Raw genomic sequence first — 26,131 nt, 5'->3', positions numbered from 1 at the left:
GTGAGGGTGTAAGGACAGAGGATGTGAGGGTCTAAGGACAGAGGAGGTGAGGGTGTAAGGACAGAGGATGTGAGGGTGTAAGGACAGAGGAGGTGAGGGTGTAAGGACAGAGGATGTGAGGGTGTAAGGACAGAGGAGGTGAGGGTCTAAGGACAGAGGATGTGAGGGTGTAAGGACAGAGGATGTGAGGGTCTAAGGACAGAGGTGTGAGGGTCTAAGGACAGAGGATGTGAGGGTCTAAGGACAGAGGAGGTGAGGGTGTAAGGACAGAGGATGTGAGGGTGTAAGGACAGAGGATGTGAGGGTCTAAGGACAGCCATAGACATCATATACGAGGATGTGAGGGTGTAAGGACAGAGGATGTGAGGGTCTAAGGACAGAGGATGTGAGGGTGTAAGGACAGAGGATGTGAGGGTGTAAGGACAGAGGATGTGAGGGTGTAAGGACAGAGGATGTGAGGGTGTAAGGACAGAGGATGTGAGGGTGTAAGGACAGAGGATGTGAGGGTCTAAGGACAGAGGATGTGAGGGTGTAAGGACAGAGGATGTGAGGGTGTAAGGACAGAGGATGTGAGGGTCTAAGGACAGAGGATGTGAGGGTGTAAGGACAGAGGATGTGAGGGTGTAAGGACAGAGGATGTGAGGGTGTAAGGACAGAGGATGTGAGGGTCTAAGGACAGAGGATGTGAGGGTGTAAGGACAGAGGATGTGAGGGTGTAAGGACAGAGGTGTGTGAGGGTGTAAGGACAGAGGGAGGTGTGTGGGTGTAAGGATAAGAGGATGTGAGGGTGTAATTTGTACTTTGTGGTGAGGGTGTAAGGACTACTAAGGATGTGAGGGTGTAAGGACAGAGTGATGTGAGGTGTGTAAGTGACAGAGGATGTGAGGGTGTAAGGACAGCCTGATGTGAGCCTGTTCAGAGGAGGTGAGGGTGTAAGGACAGAGGATGTGAGGGTGTAAGTGACATGGAGGTGAGGTGTAAGGACAGAGGATGTGAGGGTGTAAGGACAGAGGATGTGAGGGTGTAAGGACAGAGGATGTGAGGGTGTAAGGACAGACCTGTGTGGGTGTAAGGACAGAGGATGTGTGAGGGTGTAAGGACAGAGGAGGTGTGGGTCTAAGGACAGAGGATGTGTGTGTGTGTGTCTGTGACAGAGGTCTGTGTGTGTGTGGTGTGTGTGTCAGTGGATGTGTGGGTGTGTGTGTGTGTGTGTGTGTGTGAGGGTGTAAGGACAGAGGATGTGTGTGTGTGTGTAAGTGACTGTCTGTGTGTGTGTGTGTGTAAGGTGTGGATGTCTCATGTGTACAGATTATAAAGCCCTCTGAGGCTAATTTGTACTTTGTGATTCTGGGCTCTACTAAATAAACTGAATTAAACTAAACTGTGATGCATACGTCCGAAAGGTGTTACTGATATTCTATCAAAGCCATACCATTCTTCACATTTCGATACCAAGCCAGCCTGCTGCAACAGCCTGCTTCACGACAGTGTCGTAAATCATGCCGCAAAGTTACCGCAAAGTGACTCATGGAAACGAGCCGGCGGACTGGGTTTTGTTTACACTCTTGGGTAAGTTCTTTACATTCCTACCTACCTGGTTTACCCACCTGTGGTTTCTGTAGTGTTACACCTGTAGTGTTCCTACCTGTGGTGTCTGTACTGTGTGTGTGTGTGTGTCTGTTGTGTGGTGTGTGTTCTACCTACTGGTTTATCTGTGTGTGTGTACTGGTGTGTGTTCGTGCGTGTGTATCTGTGTGTGTGTGTGTGTGTGTGTGTGTCTGTGTGTGTGTGTGTGTGTACTGTGTGTGTGTGTCCTACCTACTGTGTGTGTGTGTATCTGTGTGTGTGTGTTCTGTGTACTGGTGTGTGTGTGTGTGTGTGTCTGTTCTGTACCTGTGGTGTGTGTGTCCTACCTACTGTGTTTGTGTATCTACCTACTGGTTTCTGTGTGTACCTACTGTGTTTCTGTTCCACCTACTGTGTTTCTGTTCCTACCTACTGTGTGTCTGTTTCTGTTGTCTCTGTGTGTGTGTTTGTGTTGTGTGTGTGTGTGTCTGTGTGTGTGTGTGTGTGTGTGTGTGTCTGTGTCTGTGTGTGTGTGTGTGGTCAGTTTCTCTGTCAGGGTCACCTGTGGAGGACGTGTCTCAGCCCGGGCTGACTGGTTTCTGTTCTGCAGGAGGCCGTGACGGCGCTCAGCGGCGGCGGGGGTCACACGGCGGCCGTCACAGGTGCGTTTATGTTCACACCTACTGGTTTCTGTTCCTCCACCTACTGGTTTCTGTTCCTACCTACTGGTTTCTGTTCCTACCTACTGGTTTATGTTCCTACCTACTGGTTTCTGTTCCTACCTACTGGTTTCTGTTCCTACCTACTGGTTTCTGTTCCTACCTACTGGTTTATGTTCCTACCTACTGGTTTCTGTTCCTACCTACTGGTTTCTGTTCCTACCTACTGGTTTCTGTTCCTACCTACTGGTTTCTGTTCCTACCTACTGGTTTCTGTTCACTACCTACTGGTTTATGTTCCTCACCTACTGGTTTCTGTTCTGGTTTCTACCTACTGGTTTATGTTCCTACCTACTGGTTTCTGTTCCTACCTACTGGTTTCTGTTCCTACCTACTGGTTTCTGTTCCTACCTACTGGTTTATGTTCCTACCTACTGGTTTATGTTCCTACCTACTGGTTTCTGTTCCTACCTACTGGTTTCTGTTCACACCTACTGGTTTATGTTCTCACCTACTGGTTTCTGTTCCTACCTACTGGTTTCTGTTCCTACCTACTGGTTTATGTTCTCACCTACTGGTTTCTGTTCCTACCTACTGGTTTCTGTTCCTACCTACTGGTTTCTGTTCCTACCTACTGGTTTCTGTTTCTCACCTACTGGTTTCTGTTCTCACCTACTGGTTTCTGTTCCTCACCTACTGGTTCACACCTACTGGTTTCTGTTCTCACCTACTGGTTTCTGTTCTCACCTACTGGTTTCTGTTCTCACCTACTGGTTTCTGTTTTCCTACCTACTGGTTTCTGTTCCTACCTACTGGTTTCTGTTCCTACCTACTGGTTTCTGTTCTCACCTACTGGTGCTGCATTCACATGTAATCCGGCGGACGGACACCCCTTCTGGACGGCATGGGGGAAACAAACAGCCCGAGGGAAAGGCACATTCAAACATGACGATATGTGGCTATGGTGGTAGAATAAAATATATTTAGTACAATTATATAATTTTACCTTCCTGCTCTCTACAATAAACAACTTGATTTCCACTTTCTGCCTGTGAACGCACCAGAGATCACGTGGCGCCCCCTGCCGGGCCTAATACGTCAGAGTTCATTGTTGATGTTGACTATTAAGTTAAGATAGTAAGTGATGGAAAGTACTTATGTTTATTTTTATATGACAATTCTACATGGGATTATAAAACACCAAAGTATGTCACATATCAATCACATGTACAGTACCAGTCAAAAGTGTGGACACACCTTCTCATTCAACTACTTTGAAGAATATAAGATATAAAACATATTCTGGTTTGTTGAGCATTTGTTTGTTTACCACATAATTCCATATGTGTTCCTTCATAGTTTGGATGTCTTCAATATTAATCTACAATATAGAAAAATAAAAATAAATTAAATAAAGAAAACCATTGAATGAGAAGGTGTGTCCAAACTTTTGACTGGTACTGTACAGCAAGACACATATTCATTTAACGGGAAAAATATACAGTCAAACAAAAAACACTATAACATCATCTATGTCATTTTTAGATTGCATGTTTCACGCAAAATTCCAAATAAATGGTCAATTTAATTTTTCCTAATCTTAAAAGGAGTGTATCACATTGCCATCACATGTAGGTGTAAGGTTAAGTTAAAACAAACAAAAAATGAAATCCATTGCCTGTTTAAATACATTTTTGATTAAAAGTCAATGTTGTTTCTCTTTTAATCAATGTTTTTCCTCATCTCCCTAGCTCCATGGAGCTTTTTTAATCTTAATCTTTTATACATGAATGGCCAACAAAGTTGTACGGTTTCTCAAATGTTTGGTGTATTTTTTTGTTGGACAGAAAATGGAGAGGTGTTTGTGTGCGGACAGAATCACAGAGGCCAGCTGGGACTTGGCCACAATGCAGACGTCTCAACTCTTCAACTCTGCCCCAGTCTGAATCAGAGGGTCACAAAAGTAGCCTGTGGTTGGGATTTTACTCTTCTGCTCAACGGTGGGAACCATTTTACACCAGGATTTGGTGCTCTGTTTTACACATACACTAGAAGGATACATCTATCAGCTATAATTAAGCATTTGCTCCTCAACAGGGATAATGGATAGGTTGCAATGACATTTAATTTATCCTTAAATACAACAGTGTTGAGTTGTTAAAAACTTGAATTCCTTCCACCCATCCAAATGTTGAATATTATTTAATAAACGTTTTATTTATAGTGTTTGTTTCTTTTCTTTTAATGTAACACTGATAGATTGTGGTCGAGTACTAGCATGTGGATCAAATGCTTATGGACAACTAGGTGTTGGACAAAACATCACACACTCTGCAGATCTACTGGTCATTGAGGTGAGCACATGAGCAGCATGTAGTTCAAAGAACACAATACATCCAATCTAATGTTTCTAACCTACCAATGTATTCATTCTTGAGTGATCAAATTGCTCCAAACCAACTTCACCTCATGATCACTTTGATCAGGTGCTTTTTAAGCAGATGTCACTGTGCTGCTTGTTCTCAGAGTCTGGAGGAGCCAGTGGTGAGTGTAGCAGCAGGACTCAGACATTCGCTAGCTGCTACTGGTAAGTTTGCAACAAAACCTTCATTAGTGTGTTTTTTTTATTTGGCAGTTATCTCACAAACTTTATTTTCTCTTTTTCTTTACAGACTCAGGCTGTGTATATCAGTGGGGTATTGGTCTTTTCAGTCATGCTAGGAGAGCACTCAGTCCACGTCCTGTCCCTTCACACCTCAGCTCTACGGTGCCCTCTCTGGTACCAGGTAAGTGAAGCTCTTTTCTCTACTGAATAGAAAAAGTTACAGAAAAGAAAGTTTTTAAGCATTCCGAGATTTGCAATCACACTTATGAGCAATAAATGTATCCAGATAATTGTGCATTTGTTGCAGGTCTGGATAAGAAGACCACACACAAGGTGACTGCAGGCTCAGCGCACTGTGTGTGCCTTACAGGTATGACACCTGCGTATATGGCTATCTTTATACTGTGTTCATGTCACATTTGGTTTATTTAGCACAGTTCTGAACCTTTGATTGAGAAAAACATTTATACCAGCCTGGAAATTGCAAGGACATGTTGGAATATAGGCTCCAAACTTATTAACTTAGAATATTATTAACATGGGCAACAGAATCTGTCCAGTAATTTGTTGACCAGCAATGCCCAAGTACTGCCCTGCCCTCTCTGTTGCTGCCTCTGCTGAATGAAGAATAATGTTGATCGTGTCATGTGTGCAGGAGACGGGGATTTGTTTCTGTGGGGAAGCAACAAGCGTGGCCAGCTGACTGCTACAGAGCCCTTCCTGTCCTCTCCAACTCTTGTGAAGCGCTCACTGCTGGGAAAAGAGAAAGTTATCAATGTGTGGAGCGGCTGGACGCACATTGTTGCTCAAACAGGTGAAACATAATAACGTGTAATATGTCAGTGATGCTCATCAGTTTTAACAGGATTCAAAGGACAGTTGTCAGATCTGAACATGCTCATCATTCATTTCAGAGAGTGGGAGAGTGTTTACATGGGGCAGAGGAGATTATGGGCAACTGGGCCGACAAGCATCGACCAGTCAGAACTCAAAGTGGCCATCGACTGATCCCTCAGCAGACGTTGGAAACCAGGAAGCTTGCCTCCCTGCAGAAGTTAAAGTCCTCCGTGGAGCGACACAGGTAAGTGTTTGACACCTACAGACTGAAAAACCAAGGAGGCATATGACAAACGTTTATACAGGCAGTGTGTTTTAAATTAAGTGTTGTTATTATTAGTTATATTCTGTATTATTTCCTATTGTTGTGGACGTCGCCCTTGTGTTTTAGCAGAAAAAGTCAATGTCACATCAGCAGGGGGCAGCAGGCAACCTTAAAGAAAACAGCTAGTAGAAGGTTTTTTTGTGTGAGGCCAACTAAGATTAGCTTCCTAATGATTTGCATCAACACATCTATCGTACAGAGCGCACACATATTGCCAGAGGACCACTTACATTTTGAAAGCAAAGATCTCTTCTCCCATAAGGGCAATTATGTGAGAGCAGGATTGCAGCAGTTAACCTGAAGCCTAAATGGCAGCTGTATTGTACGAGATAGTTGCCAATAAAGTGGATGTCAGGGACGGATAGAGGCAAGGTCTGGATCATTCTTCTAGTGCGCACATGATCATTGCATTAGCGCTGACATGTGTCAAGGCGTAGTCACCTTGCGCGTGTAAAGCTAAAGGCAAGATGGATTATCTGCAGGGATTATGAATCCCTCAGCCTGCCCTACCATGTTAGTCCTCCTAACACTGTCATGAGTCAATATTTATTAAACTCACATTTTTATGAGGCCTATGAACATTACTGGAGTAACAAATGATATAACCTGTCAGTGGCTCAGGGATCAAAGGGTCTGTTTCTATTCATGGCCCGCCTCAGTTGTTTGCTTTATAAAAAACATTGCTTTATCAAAGCAGTTTAAATGGTATTAGCAAGGATATATTATATATATGTAACTCTTGTTGAGCTCTGTAGATTTCAGGTTCAGAATTTAAAATTGTCCCCTCAATTCTTGCAGCTGTTATGAAGAGAAATACTATGGGGGGGGGGGTGGGGGAAGGGCCATTAATTTGTAAAAGCTTTTAGTCATCAAAGGCAGGCACATGCAGCTGTCTTGAGAGAGTTGCATTAACTCTTCTGGTGGTTCGCTGCTTGAGGTCTCTTTTTTGTTATAGGTTCCTGCCATGCTTTTATATTGGAGTGTCTGATGTATTTACAGATAAAATCATCACTGGTGTTCTTTCGCATTTGGTGCACTCATGTTGAATGCAGTTATGAATAAACGTTGGATGATAACATCTTGACACATTCAATTTTATTTCTGTTTCGGAGAAGATTTCGTTCCAAAGCATCTCAGTATCCATGTTGGATATATTCATTAATTGTGGATATTACAATCTTGAAATTGTCTGTCTGCTTTCATCACACATTATAAACATATTTCCAATCTTTTTCTTGACAGATTGCATGCGGATCTGAACATAACCTCGCTATTGTAGGTGAGTGTATTCTCTAAAAGTATTCTTGGCTTTTCGTCTCATTTTCTTTTGTATGGCATTTTCAAAAACTTATTTAGCTGTATCAGAACCTGTAATTCTGCTGGAAAATAGACAAGCATAAGCATCTAACATAACATACAAATGCATTCGAAAGATACATCAAGATAGAGCGTTTTCTGAGAAATTAAACATAAATAATTGAAACTTACAATATCCGTTTCAATAAGTGCAGGTGCCTGAAACAAGAGGCTCCACTTTTGTCCTGACATGACTCTGGCTCTCACTTAAAAATAGAAATGGGAATACATAGGAATCCAAGAACAAGTAAGGGAACTGTCTAATACATTACAGTTCAACATGAGTGTGAAATATTTATCCTTCTGGTAATGCTGCAGAGGATTTCTGAGGTCAGCTCAATGCTCTGTGGCCTTTACATCAAGAAGTAATTACAGCATGGATAGATGGGTATCAATGACAGGCAATTACCCGAACAGACCTGCAAAAGAGCAGAATTTACCACGCACACATTTACAAACATGTCTTTCCAGTTCCATAGTGTTTTCCCAGCAGTCTCCTTTTGTCCACATAACAACAGAACATTGACATTGCAGCTGCACACATTGCTTACATGATACTAAACAAACACAGACATATTTCAGTGTTTGTGGTTCCTCATCAGCTTTACAAAGAGATCAAATGTACTTTTATTCTTTACAGGCTTTCCAAAAGTCACCAGCTTTCACATAGTCACCGACTGCACCTGAAAACGTTTTGGAAGTAAAAATCTTTTGCATTAATATTTGAACACTGACTCACTTTCTTTTTGTCCTTTTTTTTTTACATTGGCATGAATAGAAGTACTGCAGATGAACACTGAAGCACGAGCACAGGGTTCCATTAGAAAGGAAACGCTGGACATGGCTGATATTTCTGCGAGCAAATGGCCATCCACTTTTAATGTTCTGTCAAATCTGAAAAGTTAACTGGAAATGCCCCCATAATAATGAAATTGTTATAAAAGTGTCCGTCATAATGGCAGTTTTCACAAACCACCGCTCTGTGCTTTCACAAGTTTGGTGATGTGATGAGAAAGCAGAACCAGTAAATAGAGAGCTCACATGAACCTCCTGCCCTTTGTTGCTGTGCCATGCTCTCCTCTTTTTCTTCTCCTGTCTGGAGCGCGGTGGCAGGAGCAGTGAAATAGCAAAACAGGATTGGAAGCAGGGACCTGAGTGCTGCTATTTCGGGTGCTGAAGTAGGTCAGGTGGAAAGGAACGGAGAGCATTGCATGCTGCTCGTGATATCTGTTGCCTGCTCAGCCCTCTGCCCATTTGCACCTGAGGATGTGCTCCTCATGTATGAAAATCATCATCGTGGTCAGACGTGGGAGAATGGTCATAGACGCTGTGGGCACAGCTCATCCAATCTGAGGAAAGATTTTTGTTAATGTGAACATTTTGAACTTAACCGGAATGCATTAGGACAAAAACCTCAGATCCTGTTTGTGTAGTATGATGATGAAGTCCTGCAGATTGTGTCACTGTGGTATTGTTAATAAGGTGTGAGGTTTTTAAACCGTCGAATGTAAAACCAAATGACAGGATTTGTTTACAAGGAAATGGCTTTTGGCTTGAGCGTCTCGATGTTGATCCTTTTGTTGTGCTGAATATTTTCCATGGCACTTTGTTGCCATGGAAACACTGATGTTCTGTACTCCAGTCAGTGAGTCCATGAATTAAGCACAGCACCAAAATAAAGCTTTTCCCCCAGTGAAGGAAACCATGTCAACACATTACGCTCACTAATAAATGAGAAGCAGGACGTTTACTGAATAACCTTAATCAAAGATGGAGACACATGTAGTCCAGTTATAAATACATGTATTATCTTAAAGACGGTGCAACATGTGTGTTTGTAATGTGGCAGATTGTCACACTAACATGCATTGCTGGCATGCTTTCACTGTCTATTGACAGACAAAAGCATATGTGTCACTTGGCGAATCCAAATCTTCGATGCCACCGATTTTTCAGAGACGAGCTGAAAACGCAGAAAGACAAAGAAACCCTTCGATGAGAGAAATGAAAAGATGGCATGAAAGACACACAATTTGCAGGATGGGGAAAGCTTGAAGATGTGTTACCCTTGAGAAAAGCGAGCTTGCTTCTGTTGCCATGGCAATGGAGCCTATTAGGTAACTGTGTTGCCATGGCACGTGTCTCCGCGGTGATGCAGACCTGACCACACCCACCAACAAACTCACCAGCTGTGAAGAGCAGGGAGGCTTTACTGCTGGCTGAGTGTCAGTGTTGGGGACAGAGAGAGAGAGAGAGAGAGAGAAAGTGTATGTGACGCATGCCTTCTGTTTGTTTTTTTTGTACCCCGCCTTTTTTTTCTTCAGGCTACTAATTTTAGCGTACATGGTCCAAGAGCTGCAACCCCACCCTGCTCTCCTTTCAGCTCCAATGACCCTTGACCCCTCTCCTTTTTCAGGCGGGTGTCTCCTCTCCTGGGGCTGGAACGAACACGGGATGTGTGGAGACGGTTCACAGAGCGACGTCTGTCAGCCACAGCTCGTTTCTGGTCTCAGACCCGTTCTCATTGGCTGTGGAGCTGGACACTCTATAGCAATGTGCGCTGCGACGACCGACTTAAGACAAAACTCTGCAACGACTCCTACTCACTGACCTCGGACCAGGAACATTTATTCATCATGAGTCAATCAGAGACGAGAATTGATTCACAATTTTTTTGAATTATCTGACTGATAAAGTGGCTTATTGGTGCTCTTATTGTGCCTTATACTGTAACTTTCACCTTCTAATAGGCGACTCGAGCTCATTTTAAAAGATCAGGCTTCAAACTGCAGTTGTCATAAATACTGATGTTTTTGGTTGGACACAGACTGAGTTATGTTACATGTGGACAGAGGCCATCATTTCTCTGACCAGCCTCTTACTTTGATGGACGTGATTTGGGCTGATGGCTTTGCAGCACATGGCCACGCCTAAGGCTCCTGGTCCACCTGCCAGAAGGAAGCCGTTATGGATCATGTGAGGAATGGGCAGGACTGGTGCTAGAGCTCCATCTTCCCATGTCAGCAGTTTTATTGCTGTGATATTGAGTGTCAGAACGCAGTCAATCTCTGCAGTTCATACTGAAAATCTCTTGGTCATCTCATGATTTACCACTCACACAGTAAGTGCAGTACATTTTCTTTGGCAACTGTACATCACTTATTGATGCTCTTGGCAGTCTGTGTCATATTCTTTGATGATCTGTTAGTCTCATTTGCACTTAATCCCTCTTGGGGGAAATTTGCCCGCTGCATTTGACCCTACTTTCATATTTATAAGCTGTGGGTGGCCGCAGTGCAGCACCAGGGGACCAAACTGCAGGTCTGAAGCCAGTGCTGTAGTCAAGGCCAATGGGAGGAGTCAGAAGGCTCATTAATGCAATTAATTCACTTTATTTGTTTAAAAGTTTTTATTTTATCCTTGTGATTTATGCAAATTATATATAAAAACAATCTGTATCACTGACATATGCGTTAATGAAAGTTAATGTGCTAAACCTGGATTGTTTAGAAAACAATAAATCAACACTTTGAAAAATGATCATTTCTGTGTTTTTTTTTTATTTTTTATTTATCACTATTTATTGTACAAGCCTGAACTGTATCGGTCAAAAAGGACACAAAAATCCCTAAACAACAAACCAATCAAAACGATCACTGAACACCTTATTGAGATAACTAACCACACAATGCACGGTGTTCAAAACACACACTTTCAAGTCTCACCAAACGGCTCATTAGTTGCCTCTTAGTTGTGTTATTGATTCCTTTTAATAACAGCGGCTGTTATTGTTATTTATTCCGTCTGACAATGACCAGCACACTGTCCCCCATTTGTGCTCAGCTCTAATGGCAGATTCAAATCTGCTGCACCTGACTGCAAACAGATCTCAGCAGGTTGTTGGCAGTGTGTTTGCAGTTGTTTGGTAAAAAGTTGGTCCCTTTTCACTAACTTTTCTACACAAACAATTAAGCTGAACTATGAACTCAATGGCTCTCCTTTCTGTTTTTAATTAGGTTTGCTCATTGCTCTCATTTAGAAGCTGATCCTCATGGGGGTCCTTGTTGTATCTTTGTGCTTTTTGAGTACTGAACTGATGCTTTCAATGACTGGTGACTAATGTCAAATGAAATGTACATGAATTCATCATGTTGGTTAAGCTATACTCCTGAATGGTAAGAATAAGTTGCATAACAGAGGCACTTGTCCAGTATGTGTGTAATGTTTTGGCATTAGTTAGTATTGCATACTACTGCTTTATGCCAATTTGCATGTGTGCAGAAAAATAACCCAATTCTTCATGATTCACAATTAAAAAGTACTACAGAAAAATGATGTATGTCTGAGCTGTGATATGACTTAGTGTATTTTATACAAGCTGTCTTTGTAAATCAAAATGTAGCTATGAAGATATATCAACATTCAATGAATGTTGAATATCTTTTATTCATTTCTGAATAACCCTATATATGGTTTGATTAACCATAAAGTAAAGAGTGGTAAGTATGACCTTTTTTTCAATCCTTTTTTTTGTGGATATTTTCTCTTTGACGCTTGAAAACATATCAAAGAAATGTAAAAAGTTCACTGGTGCAAAACAGTGCAAAAGTCTACAAAAATGTGACGATGACAGTGCAAAGTTCACGACTTGATTTCTTAACTGTGTAGTCTGGGTGACAGTTTTTTTGCTGGGTGATTAAAATCGGAGCAACATTTTTTTTTCTTTCAACAGAAGAAGCACACAGATATTTGATGAGCACTCAAAAACATTGGTACACACAACTTTGCACACAAAAAAGCGTATTTACAGCACTGGCACAAACCAAAAATAGGCACACAAATTACAACACAGTAAACATTCACAGATACTGAGCTACATAAGGCTTGACAACAAAACTTCCTCAGTGCTACATCTATGCTGAGTTTGTGATGTACAGGTTGTCACTGTCACACCCATTTAAAAGACTAAGTAATACACACAACAATGCTACTGCACTATCAGGTGGGTGATGGGCCATTATGGGTCATACACATAGTGGTTGGGACACCATGGTTCATAACACAAACTGACTCTGTTGGTTGTCTGCTCCGGTGCTGTCGCTGGGTCTCTATAAACATATAAAAAAACAATAACAAAAGTAAATTATTACACAAATTATGTATAACGGTGGAAATGATGGCGATGATGGATACCTCTGCGAGAGGTTAGACATGACACGAGCTTGGAGAGTAAAGAAAATGTGCTCCGTTAGTTCCTCATGGTAAACAACAGGTTTACCATGTGTTTCCCATGCGTAGTCAAGGCAACGATCAGACAACGATGATCTGTCTGAGGTTACACTCTGAGTCGGTTAATAGACATGCCCGGTCATGCTTTGTTTTACAGGTTGATGTACAGGTAGTAGTTCGGTCATTGTCATGCGTTTGTATCATTTGCGTCATGCTCTTGCAGTCACTTTGAGGTTTTTATTTAATGCTCTCTTTGATCCGGACACCAGTAAAGGGTCAAACAGCAGTTCAAAGCACTCGCTTTAAGCTAGAGGGAAAGGAAAGATGTATGTCTGCATGTGCTGTTGAATAAAAACGAGTCTAAACGCTCATTGTGTATAAAATTTATTTCATGCAAGGACTTATATTTACATATTTTTATTTGAATACTTTTCTGTTGCATAAATGGAAAATACATGCATTTACCTTTCCCCAAGTAGACCCACATCCCATGCTGTGTCGTATTGTACTTTGTACTTTTTTTTTTCCACTTGAATTGCATGAGCATATTATTCACCTGCATCTCTTCACATCAAATCTTAACAAAGTTTTTTTTCTTAAATATATAACGTCCATTAATTACCACAAGAGACATGAATTGAAACGTGAAACTCTGCTCATTCAGAATAAAAACAGAACTTTGATGAGTTGCTATACTTATATCTTCTCCTAGAAATTAACATTTCTGATTGGTCAACATAAAATTTGTTAAAGTGCCCTGAAAGAATTGTGCATAATTATTTGGACAGCATCAATACATGTAACAGTAAGGATACTGATGTTTTAAATCAATAGAAATATATAGTGCTGAAGTCATCGTGACATCTCTGGATATATTTTGGCTATGTAGAGTCGCCTGGTCCCCGATAATAATTTGTGCTTTTTCATACAAAAACATTCTTGAGATAGGGACTTTAAAGTCAGTATGTTCAGCTGTTATTTTTTCCTTCTTGGAGCTGTGCATTCCCATAAGGGTTAAATCATACTATGTTTTGGAAGGTGTAACAATAATGACCAATTTACTGTGATAAAGAGTACAAGGGTGGTGCAAAAGGTGCACCTTATAAAATAAAGCTTTCGTTACACTGTTATGAGCATGTTAAAGTGTACTGATGCTACACTGGTAACACTTATGTTATGTCTTTTCATTGTATTACTCTCTTTTTCTTTGCCTCACCAGGTATGAAGGCACCATTGTTTTATAATTCTTGAGTCTTGCCTTAATTTAGGCATCGCAGCAGTTATAGAAGCTGCTGCAGACTACAGATACTGTTTAAAAACTAATAACTACCAGTAAATATATTTGTATAAAAACTGTTTATGCTCATAACAGCATTAGTTGGCTTTATGACCGATTGTTCAAGTCAAATCACGCTATTTTAGTTGGAGGCCCCAGTCAAATAAACACAAGAAAATAAATCTATGAATTTGGGGAAAGGCAAAGAATGGCGGCTACATAAAAATCTCTGCTTTGACTGAGTCTCTTGTAAAGCTGTCTCAGAATGCATAAAAAAATGACGAAGCTTTTGAAAGAAAACTTTCTTTTTCTAGGTACTGCGATACAGTCTTTTTGAACATAATTTCTCATGCAGTTCATGCAAATGAACAAAACAGTTTTAGTTCTGTTGACATTAAATGTATTCATCACTAGTATCATAGAAGTTGTCATTATCTCCATATTGCATTGGACATTATGAACATCATGTTCATTTTTTTTTTTCTAATGGCAACTCAGATAACATTGAGCCTCGTCTTGACTGCACTTTCAGAATAACGTCTCTACTTTGCAACGTACAAAGCACTTAAGAGTAGTTCCCTTAACAGCTGGCAATGGTACCTTTTGGATATGTTTCAGAGCCATGTATTGTCAATGTCCAGCATATTAATTTGCAGGGGTTACATCTTATGAAAGTTTCTTTCACAAAATTGTAAAAAGCAGATGAGATAAAAGTTATTGGCAGAAGAGTATGTGAGATCAAAAGCAACAGAGCAACAGGCAATGATGTAAACACAGGGAAAGAGTGGGGTTAGCCTGTGGTAGAAGTAGCACAGTGCTTTGTCTGCAACTGAGGTGACCCATGCAGAGTGGCATGTGCCAATGTTTTCTAGTCTAGCATATGATGACACACCCAAGGAGAACACTTGGGAAAGCTTGAGTATTAGACACAGTTAAGATACAGTTTTCCAGAAAAATAAATGAAATCAAAATGAAAAAAGAAAGAAAGAAAGAAAGAGTGAAGGCAAGTGTAAAATCAAAATTTGACAGGTAAGTGTGGACTGGCCTTCCAATGGCATTGTGTCTGCTACTCGACCATGCTACATAATGGATGGGATGGGCGAATGTGAGTGCTGCATTAGACAAGGTGGGCTGCAGGGCAGGGCGGACACTGAGGACACTCCAGAGGCATCCCCGCTCATGCCAGACATGCTGTTAAGGCTCCAAGGCTTTTCATAACCTTCAGTTGAAAAACAGAGAACGTTCTGAGTACACTGCAGCACTGAATCCACGACAAATGTTTTGGTTGTTCCTCACTGGTAATACTACACCTGTTGCTTTCTTGTTTTTGTCTCCAAAGAAACAGGTGAACACAGACTCGAGACAGTTTATTATTCTCCATGCATTGAGTGCATCAGGAGTACAACAGCATGCACCGGGTGGTACTGGAATGGTTTGGAGTATAACACTACAAAAGACTCGGAAAAAGGTAGGCACCTCAGGTAGGGAATGTTTTCTCAGTAACAGGTAGAATTTCAAACTGTAGGCCCTTTACTGTTGATGCGCTGGCTCGTTCACACACTAATGCAACTTTATCAGAGGAATGTTTTGTAGATTTAAACTAAATAAATGAAATAAACACAAAGGGTTTAACCCTGGTAATGAAGTGTGAAAATCAGTGAACTAGAATTCGGCTCCTAATAACATTAATAGCGATATTTGACATTAACCTTCCTCCATTTGTGTTGTGCTCCTTCACCATACTGATAGCACCCATTAGCAAGACACTTCATGCACCGTTATGGTCAATGTACTACTCATAAGTCAGGATCCTGCATGGTATTTACCATTAAAACAGATATACATACATGGTACACAGATAGCACATAAGTACTTTCCTAGGCATGTAAGACAATACGTTCTAGATCATATAAATCGTGAAAATAGCTTTCTTGCTCGTAAATAAATAGGGGTATTACATTATGCATGGTATCAAAAAATATATTATGTAGATGTGGATAATCATTATTGACATTGTGGTGATTGTGCTTGGCCTTAACAGATGTTATTGTGGCTTGGTATATATACAATTCCCAAAGGGAGGAATGAGGAGAAGCAGCTGCTGTGAAAGTGTTTAATTAGAGATTTGATTGTTGTGCGTGTGCGTGTGCGTGTGCGTGTTTGTGTGTGTGTGCTTGTGAAAACTGAGACGTAACACTCAGCAAAGAGGGGAAAAAGAGCGTGTCCTGTCTACGGTCTACAGGGTGTCAGTGTCTTAGGGGCCTGTGATTGGCTGTTACTGTACGTACCCCTCCTCACTCTGCCCCCTGTGTGGTTGGGGCGTTCAGAAGTGGTGACCAGGAAGCAGGGCCGCTCTCTCTCGCTGGGGCTGAAGATTTCCTCTGGAGATATGGCCTGGTCTATATGAGGACAATCTTCGTTGGCCAGCGCTGCGTTTGCTGCCTCACCGTTCAACTTGGAATCTTTTGAGAAAACAATTAAGAAAATAAAAAATAACAAAATAATCTGTTTTCATATACCAGCATTTTACAGAATTTAAATTCCACATTTTCAGATTACAGATGCTATTAGAACCCATGTGTTTTGCACCCCACCCAGGCACATATTACATACTATATGTGTAGCCTACTAAAGGCTATGCATGTTTTTACTAAACCTAATCAAGTAATTTTGTGGCCTAAATGTAACTAGACTGCAACTGAAAACTGTAAATCATATAAATAACAAAAACTAAAAAATGTGTCAACTTAGTTTGAAATAGTTTTCTCACACTCTTTGAACAGTGGTCTCCTGAGTGCAAGTCCTGAGTTTGACCTTTTCATCCATTACAACCCACTCCCTAAACACACTACTACTACTTCTAAATATTTTGCCTTTAGGCTAGCTAACTATTGTTAAATTAAGTAACATATTCAACTTGGCCGTGTGTAAATAGATGAATAACTGCAAAGTGACTATTTTCATCTGGGTGTAAAAAGGGACTGCATTTTTTTTGTATATTTTCAGTTTTCACATTCTATTATCTGGATGCACAGAGGAATTAAGTGTACAATAATATCTGGTGTTTGCTTTGCCCTCTGTTGTTCTACGAGTTCTTGAGCACAAACTGCATTAATACCACCAGAGGAATTCAAGAGGAAATCAAGTGACTTCCACATCTACTTACATGTTCTTAAGATTACAAATGCATGGTGATTACAGACTCTCAGTTACACTTAAGAGAGAGGAGGAGTGAATCACTGCATTAAGAAGTGAAAAATCAATAGCGAGATTACTCACGGTCGGCCTCAATCTCTCTGTTCTCCTAACCAGAGTAAAACATGCTTTTCATCACATATTTTTATTGATTGTTTTCCGTGGGAAACTCATTTGTTTAATCTCGTGCCTGAATCATCAGCTGATTGAAGTGTGGGAACAGACGATCAATGAAACAGCTGAATAGTGATGCGGCTGCTTTAGGGAGGACAGAGAAGGGATGAGACAACAGTTTATCAGCTTTGTTTCTTACCTTGAAACTTTATCTCGAAAACGTCGTCATGGGGTATGGGGCTCGGATGTTGGGAGCTGATGCTTGACTTACAGAAGTTTGGAGAACCTGGTTGGGGTGCCCGTGGGATATGCCGATTCTTTTTCTTTGGTAGTTTCTGTTTTGCCATCGCCAGGGAGTAATACATTCCAAAGTTGTTGACAATCACAGGGACGGGCATGGCGATGGTCAGCACACCCGCCAGGGCGCACAGGGCTCCGACCAGCATACCAGAGGTCGTCTGAGGGTACATGTCTCCGTAGCCGAGGGTCGTCATGGTCACCACAGCCCACCAGAATCCGATCGGGATGTTCTTGAATTGTGTGTGCTCACTGGCTCGAGGGTCGTTGGGGTTAGCTCCAATCCTTTCAGCGTAGTAGATCATAGTGGCAAAGATGAGGACACCGAGGGCGAGGAAGATGATGAGGAGCAGGAACTCGTTGGTGCTGGCCCTCAACGTGTGGCCCAGCACCCTCAGCCCCACAAAGTGACGGGTCAGCTTGAAGATACGAAGGATCCGAACAAAGCGGACGACTCGCAGGAAACCTAACACGTCCTTGGCCGCCTTGGAGGAGAGCCCGCTGAGGCCGACCTCCAGGTAGAAGGGCAGGATGGCCACAAAGTCGATGATGTTCAGGGCGTTCCGGATGAAGTCACATTTATTCGGGCAGAAAGTTATTCGCATCAGAAATTCAAAAGTGAACCACACCACACAAACGCCTTCGATGTAAGTGAGGTAGAGCGCAGTCTCGGTCTCCTGGTAGGTGTGCACAATTGTGACGTTGTTCACCACCTCCGTCTCAGTGCGGTTGATGATGGGGTTGAAGGCCTCGTGGGTCTCCAAGCAGAAAGTGGTGATGGACACCAGAATAAAGAACAGCGAGGCCAGAGCCACCCACTGAGCGGGGAAGCACATATAGGGTGCAGAAGGAAACATGGAAGGGAGAGAGAAGGGAGAGGGTGAGGATGGGGAGAAGAAGGACAGAGAGGAGAACAGTAATTCATGCAATGTAATCAAGCTCAACACCAAGCAGCCATTCTTAGCAGCACACAATGCAATTCAATCTATTATCAGAGACAGTGCCGTCTGGTTTGACAGTGACAGTGGCATTTGCACTCCCTCACTCCGCCTTTACTCTATCTCTGCTCTCTATGTGTCTTGATGCAGAAGTGTCATCGGAAAAGGGACAATCAATGCGAGCTTGGCGTTCTTGCTTCTCCTCCCTCTGCTGTATCTCAAGGTCATGGCATTTACAAGGGCATGCTTCATTTGAATTACTAAGAGGCATCAGCAGCAGGAGACAGGACATTAACCAACATGGCTAAAATTAGCTGGGGTTTTTCCCTTCTGCACCACCGCTACAGTAGGTTTTCCCCACACAAGGTCACATTATCCGGGTGATCAACTCTTGGGAATTGTAGTGAGCGGAGATGCTTGCCAAGCTGATGACAAACTTGTATGAGAAACCCATATTTCCCTTAATGGCAATCGTGTACTTGAACCTTCATTTGTATTGATTAGATGATCCCATTTCATCACATTAAAGCCCTGATATGTCTAATGCATGCTACATGGGCGTAACCGATACAGTATTCTCTCTTGGGTATTGATTGCAGCCCTGTCCTCGTGTTATCCTGCTCTGATCATCCTGTACTGGTTTAACAGTTTGTGTTCACTGTAGTTGAAATGGAAAAAAAACCCCTGCTTTATCTTCATGGGAATCGGAGGTCAATAAATCAGAGTTGCTGGACAACAATCCAGACATGAGAGCAGATGTACTTAATCATCCTATTTATAACAAAAGATTAGATCAATAGCAGTTTGTTCATGCATGAATTTGTCTTTATAGGAGTAAGTGAGGCTCTGTAGTGCTGCATAGACTAATGCATATATATATATATATATATATATATATATATATATATATATATATATATATACATATATATAGAGAGAGAGAGAGAGTCTGTTGAGGAAAAGAGAGACAGCCTCTTAGTTAGGTTGATTCACAGAGTGTCTCTAAGGCAGGCACGCAGCAGAGGATGGAAACCAGGCCCTCATCATAACATCTCATCACTGACGATTCATCGCATTGTGCTGAGGAAATCACTGCTGCCTATGAATGTCTGCTTCCCATCCATTTTAGTACGAAGGTCCAGAGAGAAACGGCGTGTTAGCAGAGAAAACAGCATGCTGACTTCTATTCAGTCAGCAGGGCCGTCCTCTCTGCTCGGGGAGACGACTCACACTGAGCAGAGAGGACACATGCCAGCTTTGATGAAGATTAAGATGGAGTCTCATTGCCATTTACAGTACGGCATGTGAACTGCTCTGTCACTTTTTAAACTCTTTAAATTCAATGTGAACATTTCAATGCAATCAGATACAAATGAACCTTTGTCAAGCTAATAATAGACAGCTTTTGATGGTAAAGTGTGAGAAACAGATTGTGTGAGTTTAGGAGGCAATAGTATGTGGTGTTGTATTGGATTGCATAATGTTGTTGTTTTGTCCACCCCCTCTACAGTATGCACTGTACAAAATAACAAAGTACACCCAGGAATATAATACAAGTCCACCACACTGAAAGACTACGTGGTCAAAAAGTAACAGATTGGACTCAACAGCAAAGGCTCGATTACCATCTGGGCAAAGCGGGAAACTTCCCATCAGGAGCCCCAAGAGCCAGAGATTTACTGTCTGCTGGTTTGTGCTTTTTAAATTAATTGTAGATTTGTTTGAGTGTCTTGACTGCCTGTATCTAAATGTACACGATCTATACTCCAGAATACATTTAACTAAATTACCTCAAACTGTAGGGGCATCCTAGTGAGTAACTGTCAATACATCACAGATGCAGTAAATGGATACTTTAGTTTTTTGATTTTTTAACATTAGATTTGACACAAGTAGTCAATCGAATAGCTGAACAGAAAATAATCTCCCGAAATTTGTAAAGGCCGGTTATTGTTAACGTAATATCTTTGTAGCAAAAACGTATACAAATGAACTGTCTCTACCTTCTAAATTGAGAATGATTGCTTTTCTTTTTTTTTTTAACATCAACATGGGTTGTACAAAATTGTGATGGGCATTTTTCAATATTTCATTATTCAATTTATTGAGAATATAATTGTCATGTATATATAAATGGTTAAAATATTCCTTAATAACAGGTTCCCTTGTTATTTTGTCCAGCCATCAGTTAGCAAGGGAGTTGGGGAATGAACATCACCATCACTGCGGGCACGCTTCATTGTGATAAAGCTTCATTCCCATAAGCTACTTTCATGCCTCCTGACACACTGGCTTGCTCAGCCCTCTGAACCTCCCACCATTCAAACTGTTAAACAAACGCTGCATCTTATCCGAACGCCTCTTACAGTAAATGATGGGTCTTTATGACAGTTAGGAACAGTGTGGCTTGGAGGCAGGGTGACAGGCGAGGATTGTTTGCTCTTTATATCGGCCAATTCTCAATGTTACTGGCAAATAACAGGCCGACAGTGATATGCAGCGACGAGAGTTTTCCACTGATGTATCTACTGTGAATAGAGACTGTAATTAACTCTGAGGCTCCCTGCTAATTAATTTTCTTGCAAGTCTTAATGGAGCTCTGTCAATCTTCGCTCTGTGCTTTGTCTTGCTCACTCTTAAATGTGGGACACATCTGAGTCGTTTTCCGCTTTGGGAATGCAGAGGATGGTATTTGAAAGGAGTGTGTGTGTGTGTGTGTGTGTGTGTGTGTGTGTGTGTGTGTGTGTGTGTGTGTGTGTGTGTGTGTGTGTGTGTGTGTGTGTGTGTGTGTGTGTGTGTGTGTGTGTGTGTGTGTGTGTGTTGGTTAAAAGCACTTTCACTGACGCTTGCTGTAAGAGCGAGAACATGTCAATACAGTTCACACTTGCTGGATGGGGCCTGGTTACTAATTACACCAATCAGTGCTACAGCTGTAAAACCAGTGGGCTGCAAAGAGGTATTCGTAGGGGGCTGTGGTAAAAAAAACTACAAAAACTACAAAAACCAATCTGAAGGTGTAAAGTAATTTCATTGTCACCATCAAAAGGATGGAAAAGTGCCCACAACAAAAAAATGTCACCTCGAACAGCAACCTAATTTTTGTCTGGAGGTCTGCCACTGAAAGCCTGGTGGTGCCAAAGATCTGCTTTCCTAATGTGTTTCTGGCCTATTTAACCAAAGAGCCAGGCTGCTCGGGGAATTCTTGTGTCCTGGAAATATCAATCCAAAGACCGATGAGAGTCACGATCACTCTTTACCTTCTCCTGCCAGACAGAGCATGGTGGGATTGATCATTTGCATGTAAATTATTTTGACAGATGAGGTCTTTGGTTGACTTTTTCCGCTACTTCTTCTCTGTACAGTCACATCACTGCTGTGGCAACCCATGGGAGGGCTATTTCAAGGTCATCATAAAGCTTCTTTACTGCGGTACCTCTCCCGGTGTGTGAAGGAGAGGTACTGCAGGTCCTTCCTGCTGCTGTCAGGCTGCACAACCAGCTCTGCTCCCAGCAGACCACAGGACACGTGCAATACAATACACTGCAATTATAGCTAGAATAGTTTTTTCTGTCTGTAAATATAATACTTCAGTTATTGTTGATTTTCTACTGTTTTTTATTGCTTATTTATAATACTTTTTTTTTTTTTTAAATTTCATTTTTATTTTTATCTTGTCTTCTTCTACTATGTCTCTTGTGTGCACTTTACTCTCTGCTGCTGTAAGCCTGCACATGTCCCCGCTGCGGGACTAATAAAGGATTATCTTATCTTATCTTATCTTATCTTATTGTATCTTATCTTATCTTATCTTATCTTATCTTATCTTATCTTATTGTATCTTATCTTATCTTATCTTATCTTATCTTATCTTATCTTATCTTATCTTATCTTATCTTATCTTATCTTACCTCCCAGAGCCATCAATCTTTGTTTCACCATCAAGGAAAAAGGCAGCCACATGAAAAAACTAAACTCTTGTTCATACAACTTTGACTGTTTCATACCAGCAGTTAAACACTTTGGCGTGTTTTACAGTGATAACTCCTAATGAGGCCTCAGATCTTCAGTTCATTAAGAAGAATTACACCATGGCAAGCATGTTAGAGTTCAAAGCCACTTACCCTTGCATATTTAGAGGAGTAAGGGTCCTCAAACAGAGCCCAGACGTGTTTCTGCCACCTGCTCCACAGGCTTCCACTCCTGGCATCGTGAGTGTCTCCCTGCGCCAGCCTCCTTGTCATCTCATCCACATCATCCTCGGTGGCGTGATCCAGGTCTGGCTCCACGTCGTCGCTCCCCAGGTCTAACAAGCCCCCCCCTCCGAAGCTATCAAGGGCCTCCTCTGCCTCCCGGTGCTGGCGATAGGTCATCCAGCAGCACGGCTCCACGTCTGTCTCATCGATGCCCCAGAAGGCCAGTTCCTCCTCGTACAGAGGCCCGCAGACATCGGCCGGGCAGTGCAGTTTACCTGTCCTGTAGTAGTTAAGGATATGTGCAAACACGCCAGGGTGGCGGTCGAAGAAAAACTCCTGGATCTTGGCGTCATAGTCAAAGTGATTGGGCGCATCAGGCTCTGCCAGCCAGGACAGCCGGGTGCCGGGCAGGGTGCGCAGGGTGCTGCGGTACGTCTGGTGTCTGATCCCTCCCACGTTTATCACAATGCGATCCTTGTCGTCGCTCAGGCCCATTGCGTCCCTCAGGCATTTCTCCAATAAGTTCCCTTCATCGCAAAGGTGAGCATACAGGCGCACTCCTGCGTGCAACCACGCACAGCAGTGATGCCACTGAGGAGGAAACAAAAGAAGCAATTACATAAAGAGGCAGCAGCGCAGGGAACAACCTGTCGTTTCACCAACGATGAAAGAGATGTGCGTCAGACAGCTGGTTCTATCCTCTACAGACAGCTGGTTCTATCCTCTACAGACAGCTGGTTCTATCCTCTACAGACAGCTGGTTCTATCCTACAGACAGCTGGTTCTATCCTCTACAGACTACAGACACCTGTCCGGACTGATGGACGGCTCACTCACTGGACTCTGAACAGCTCAACCCAAAAACGACTGCAGCCAATGGCGTTACTTTGAGGACGGACGTCACCTCATCTGTAAATCCAAGATGTCGAGATATAAAGGACAGACTCCTCTCTCCTCCCCTGACGGCGGACAACAAATCCAGCTCATTGGATTTCCCCAAGTTGCGGTAATAATTGATCAGATCGATCCTGAGCAGGTTTTATGACTTTCACAGCAAGGTGACTGACTGACTGCGGAGGAGGAGGTGCTGAGCGGACAGCTCCTCCCGGACTCCTTCCTTCACATTACATTACCTTACATCACATTACATTACACTACATTACACTACATTACATTACATTACATCACATTACATTACATTACATTACATCACACTACATCACACTACATTACAGTACATTACATTACACTACATTACATTACATTACATTACATTACATTACATGAGATTACATTACACTACACTACATTACCTTACATTACATTACATTACATTACATTACATTACACTACATTACATTACATTACATTACATTACATTACATTACATCACATTACATTACATTACATTACATTACATTATTACATTACATTATGAGATTACATTACATTACATTACATTACATTACATTACATTACACTACCTTACATCACACTACATTACAGTACATTACATTACATCACATTACATAGATTACATTACACTACATTACATTATGAGATTACATTACATTACATTACCTCCTTCACACCGACGCGCCTCAGCCCGCTCCCTCTGCACGTTTAGCAGCTCTTTGTCTCAGCACAGAGATGCTCCTCTGCTCAGGAACTTTCCCTTTTCCTTCACGCGTCGGTTAGGATCAGAAACACCCCCACCCACCCCCAGTCTATCTGAAGGGAGGGTAACAAAAAAAATGCTGTTTTTCTGTGCTGCGTGGTTGGACAAATAAAGAGAATCAGAGATGAGTAGGCGTCAAAACCTCCTCCTTAAAAAAAAAAAAAAAAAAAACAACGCCCCAAACTGCCTGTTATTCACACCGTGGCCAGCTCTCCTCTCAGGTCAGGTGGAGATGGAGGTGGAGATGGAGGTGGAGGTGGAGATGGAGATGGAGGTGGAGATGGAGATGGAGGTGGAGATGGACCCAGTGGACTCTGCGTTTGTTAAGAACGCGCTGACAAGTTCTCCAATTAAAGCTGTTGAAATTGTCATCGCTGTGCCACAAAACAATTTTTTCTCACTTTCACGTCGTCGCTAGGAGGGTTATTGGTCAGCTGCTGAGACAGTAGGTAGGGTAGCTGGTCAGTGGAGTATACAAGGTGTGACCCAGTGAGTCTGATGGAGAGTGCTGGTGATGCACAGTGCTGATGGTATACAGCTCAGTGCTGGTGATGGATACAGCCAGTGCAAACCCAGTGCATGGTATACAGCTCAGTGCTGATGGTATACAGCTCAGTGCTGGTGATGGTATACAGCTCAGTGCTGTGAGTGCTGTGATGGTATACAGCTCAGTGCTGTGATGGTATACAGCTCAGTGCTGGTGATGGTATACAGCTCAGTGCTGTGATGGTATACAGCTCAGTGCTGGTGATGGTATACAGCTCAGTGCTGTGATGGTATACAGCTCAGTGCTGTGATGGTATACAGCTCAGTGCTGGTGATGGTATACAGCTCAGTGCTGTGATGGTATACAGCTCAGTGCTGGTGATGGTATACAGCTCAGTGCTGTGATGGTATACAGCTCAGTGCTGTGATGGTATACAGCTCAGTGCTGTGATGGTATACAGCTCAGTGATGGTATACAGCTCAGTGCTGTGATGGTATACAGCTCAGTGCTGTGATGGTATACAGCTCAGCTCAGTGATGGTGATGGTGATACAGCTCAGTGCTGGTGATGGTATACAGCTCTCTGTGATGGTATACAGCAGTGCTGGTGATCATACAGCTCTGTGATGGTATACAGCTCAGTGCTGTGATGGTATACAGCTCAGTGCTGTGCAGATGTAACAGTCAGTTAGTTTCTGTCTCTGCACTGACTGGGGAGATATTTTTTGAAACAACCAGTTGAGAGATTTTTATTGTTTGAGCAACTTTTAAAGTGCTGCACTTATTCTGTTATAATTAGCCCCCCACATGTGTCTAATGTGCCAGCAGGGGGCGCCATTGCTCACTGCAAGGAAGTGCATTTTTGTCCCCTTTATTTATGTGTGTTAATTAACGCGATATCTTAGATGCTCGTCAACAGATACAAAATAGGCATGAGAAAAGTTACCGTTGACATTTTTTTTCCTCATTGCTGAATAACAACAAAATAAACTATTCCACACATATATATACCTGTGCTATTCATTCTTTAATGAAGATATTTACTATTAAAACATGGTTTTATTATTTAAAAGATTAGTAATTGTAGGTCTACTTTCTTCCTTTCTTTCTTTCTTTCTACTTCTTTCGCTCTGGGAAAAAAAACATGAGGATTTAGTCCTACACTTCATCTGACCATAACCCATTTTTAAACTTTGCAGAGGGAACAAATAGTGCTCTTTATGTTCACTCTTGCAGATGGGGAGCTTGTTGCTCCCCCAGTGTTCTTCTCTCCTCCTGTCTGCTTCTCTTGGTGGGCAGTGCTCCGTCTCGGTTTTCACTCCTGATTATAAAGGAGGAGTTTGCAGCAAAGAGGCACTTATACTCCAACTGGCCTGA

At 42.1% G+C, this 26,131-nt stretch overlaps 2 protein-coding genes across 4 annotated transcripts; one reads left to right on the top strand and one right to left on the bottom strand.

Moving 5' to 3' along the window:
• The first annotated feature begins 1,499 nt into the window (after nt 1-1,499).
• Nucleotides 1,500-10,480, top strand: LOC129107858 (secretion-regulating guanine nucleotide exchange factor-like). The gene is given in 12 exon segments (XM_054619448.1): nt 1,500-1,569; nt 2,123-2,159; nt 2,161-2,228; nt 4,073-4,225; nt 4,485-4,579; nt 4,752-4,812; nt 4,898-5,011; nt 5,138-5,200; nt 5,486-5,644; nt 5,745-5,911; nt 7,235-7,271; nt 9,765-10,480. Coding segments are annotated over 12 exon segments (1,218 nt in total). The 3' UTR covers nt 9,959-10,480.
• Nucleotides 10,481-12,346: 1,866 nt separating this feature from the next.
• kcnc1b (potassium voltage-gated channel, Shaw-related subfamily, member 1b) lies at nt 12,347-23,085 on the bottom strand. 3 transcript variants are annotated; one of them, XM_054620177.1, is made up of 4 exons: nt 22,519-23,085; nt 17,362-18,277; nt 16,142-16,315; nt 12,347-12,456 (listed from the first exon to the last, which is right to left on the bottom strand). In XM_054620177.1, exons 1-4 carry the CDS (start codon nt 23,083-23,085, stop codon nt 12,347-12,349), a joined length of 1,767 nt encoding a protein of 588 aa, XP_054476152.1. The 3 variants fall into 3 exon arrangements, with proteins under 3 accessions (XP_054476152.1, XP_054476151.1, XP_054476153.1); XM_054620176.1 differs by lacking the exon at nt 12,347-12,456 and adding an exon at nt 14,933-15,072; XM_054620178.1 differs by lacking the exons at nt 12,347-12,456; nt 16,142-16,315 and adding an exon at nt 14,933-15,097 and having other exon boundaries at nt 17,384-18,277.
• Nucleotides 23,086-26,131: the final 3,046 nt, after the last annotated feature.

Source organism: Anoplopoma fimbria, chromosome 19, assembly GCF_027596085.1.
Source record: "Anoplopoma fimbria isolate UVic2021 breed Golden Eagle Sablefish chromosome 19, Afim_UVic_2022, whole genome shotgun sequence".
NCBI classification, from domain to species: domain Eukaryota; kingdom Metazoa; phylum Chordata; class Actinopteri; order Perciformes; family Anoplopomatidae; genus Anoplopoma; species Anoplopoma fimbria.
The sequence above is the reverse complement of the archived record's forward strand: the minus strand, read 5'-3'. Positions and strand labels throughout refer to the sequence as shown.

Coding starts and splice junctions, on each gene's coding strand:
- kcnc1b (XM_054620176.1), bottom strand. CDS start 23,085: ATGGGCCTGAGCGACGACAAGGATCGCATTGTGATAAACGTGGGAGGG. Junction 18,278..22,518: donor ACTCCTCTAAATATGCAAGG/GTAAGTGGCTTT, acceptor TTCCCCGCTCAG/TGGGTGGCTCTGGCCTCGCT. Junction 15,073..16,141: donor AGGGGGCAGAGTGAGGAGGG/GTACGTACAGTA, acceptor TTTCAACTGAAG/GTTATGAAAAGCCTTGGAGC.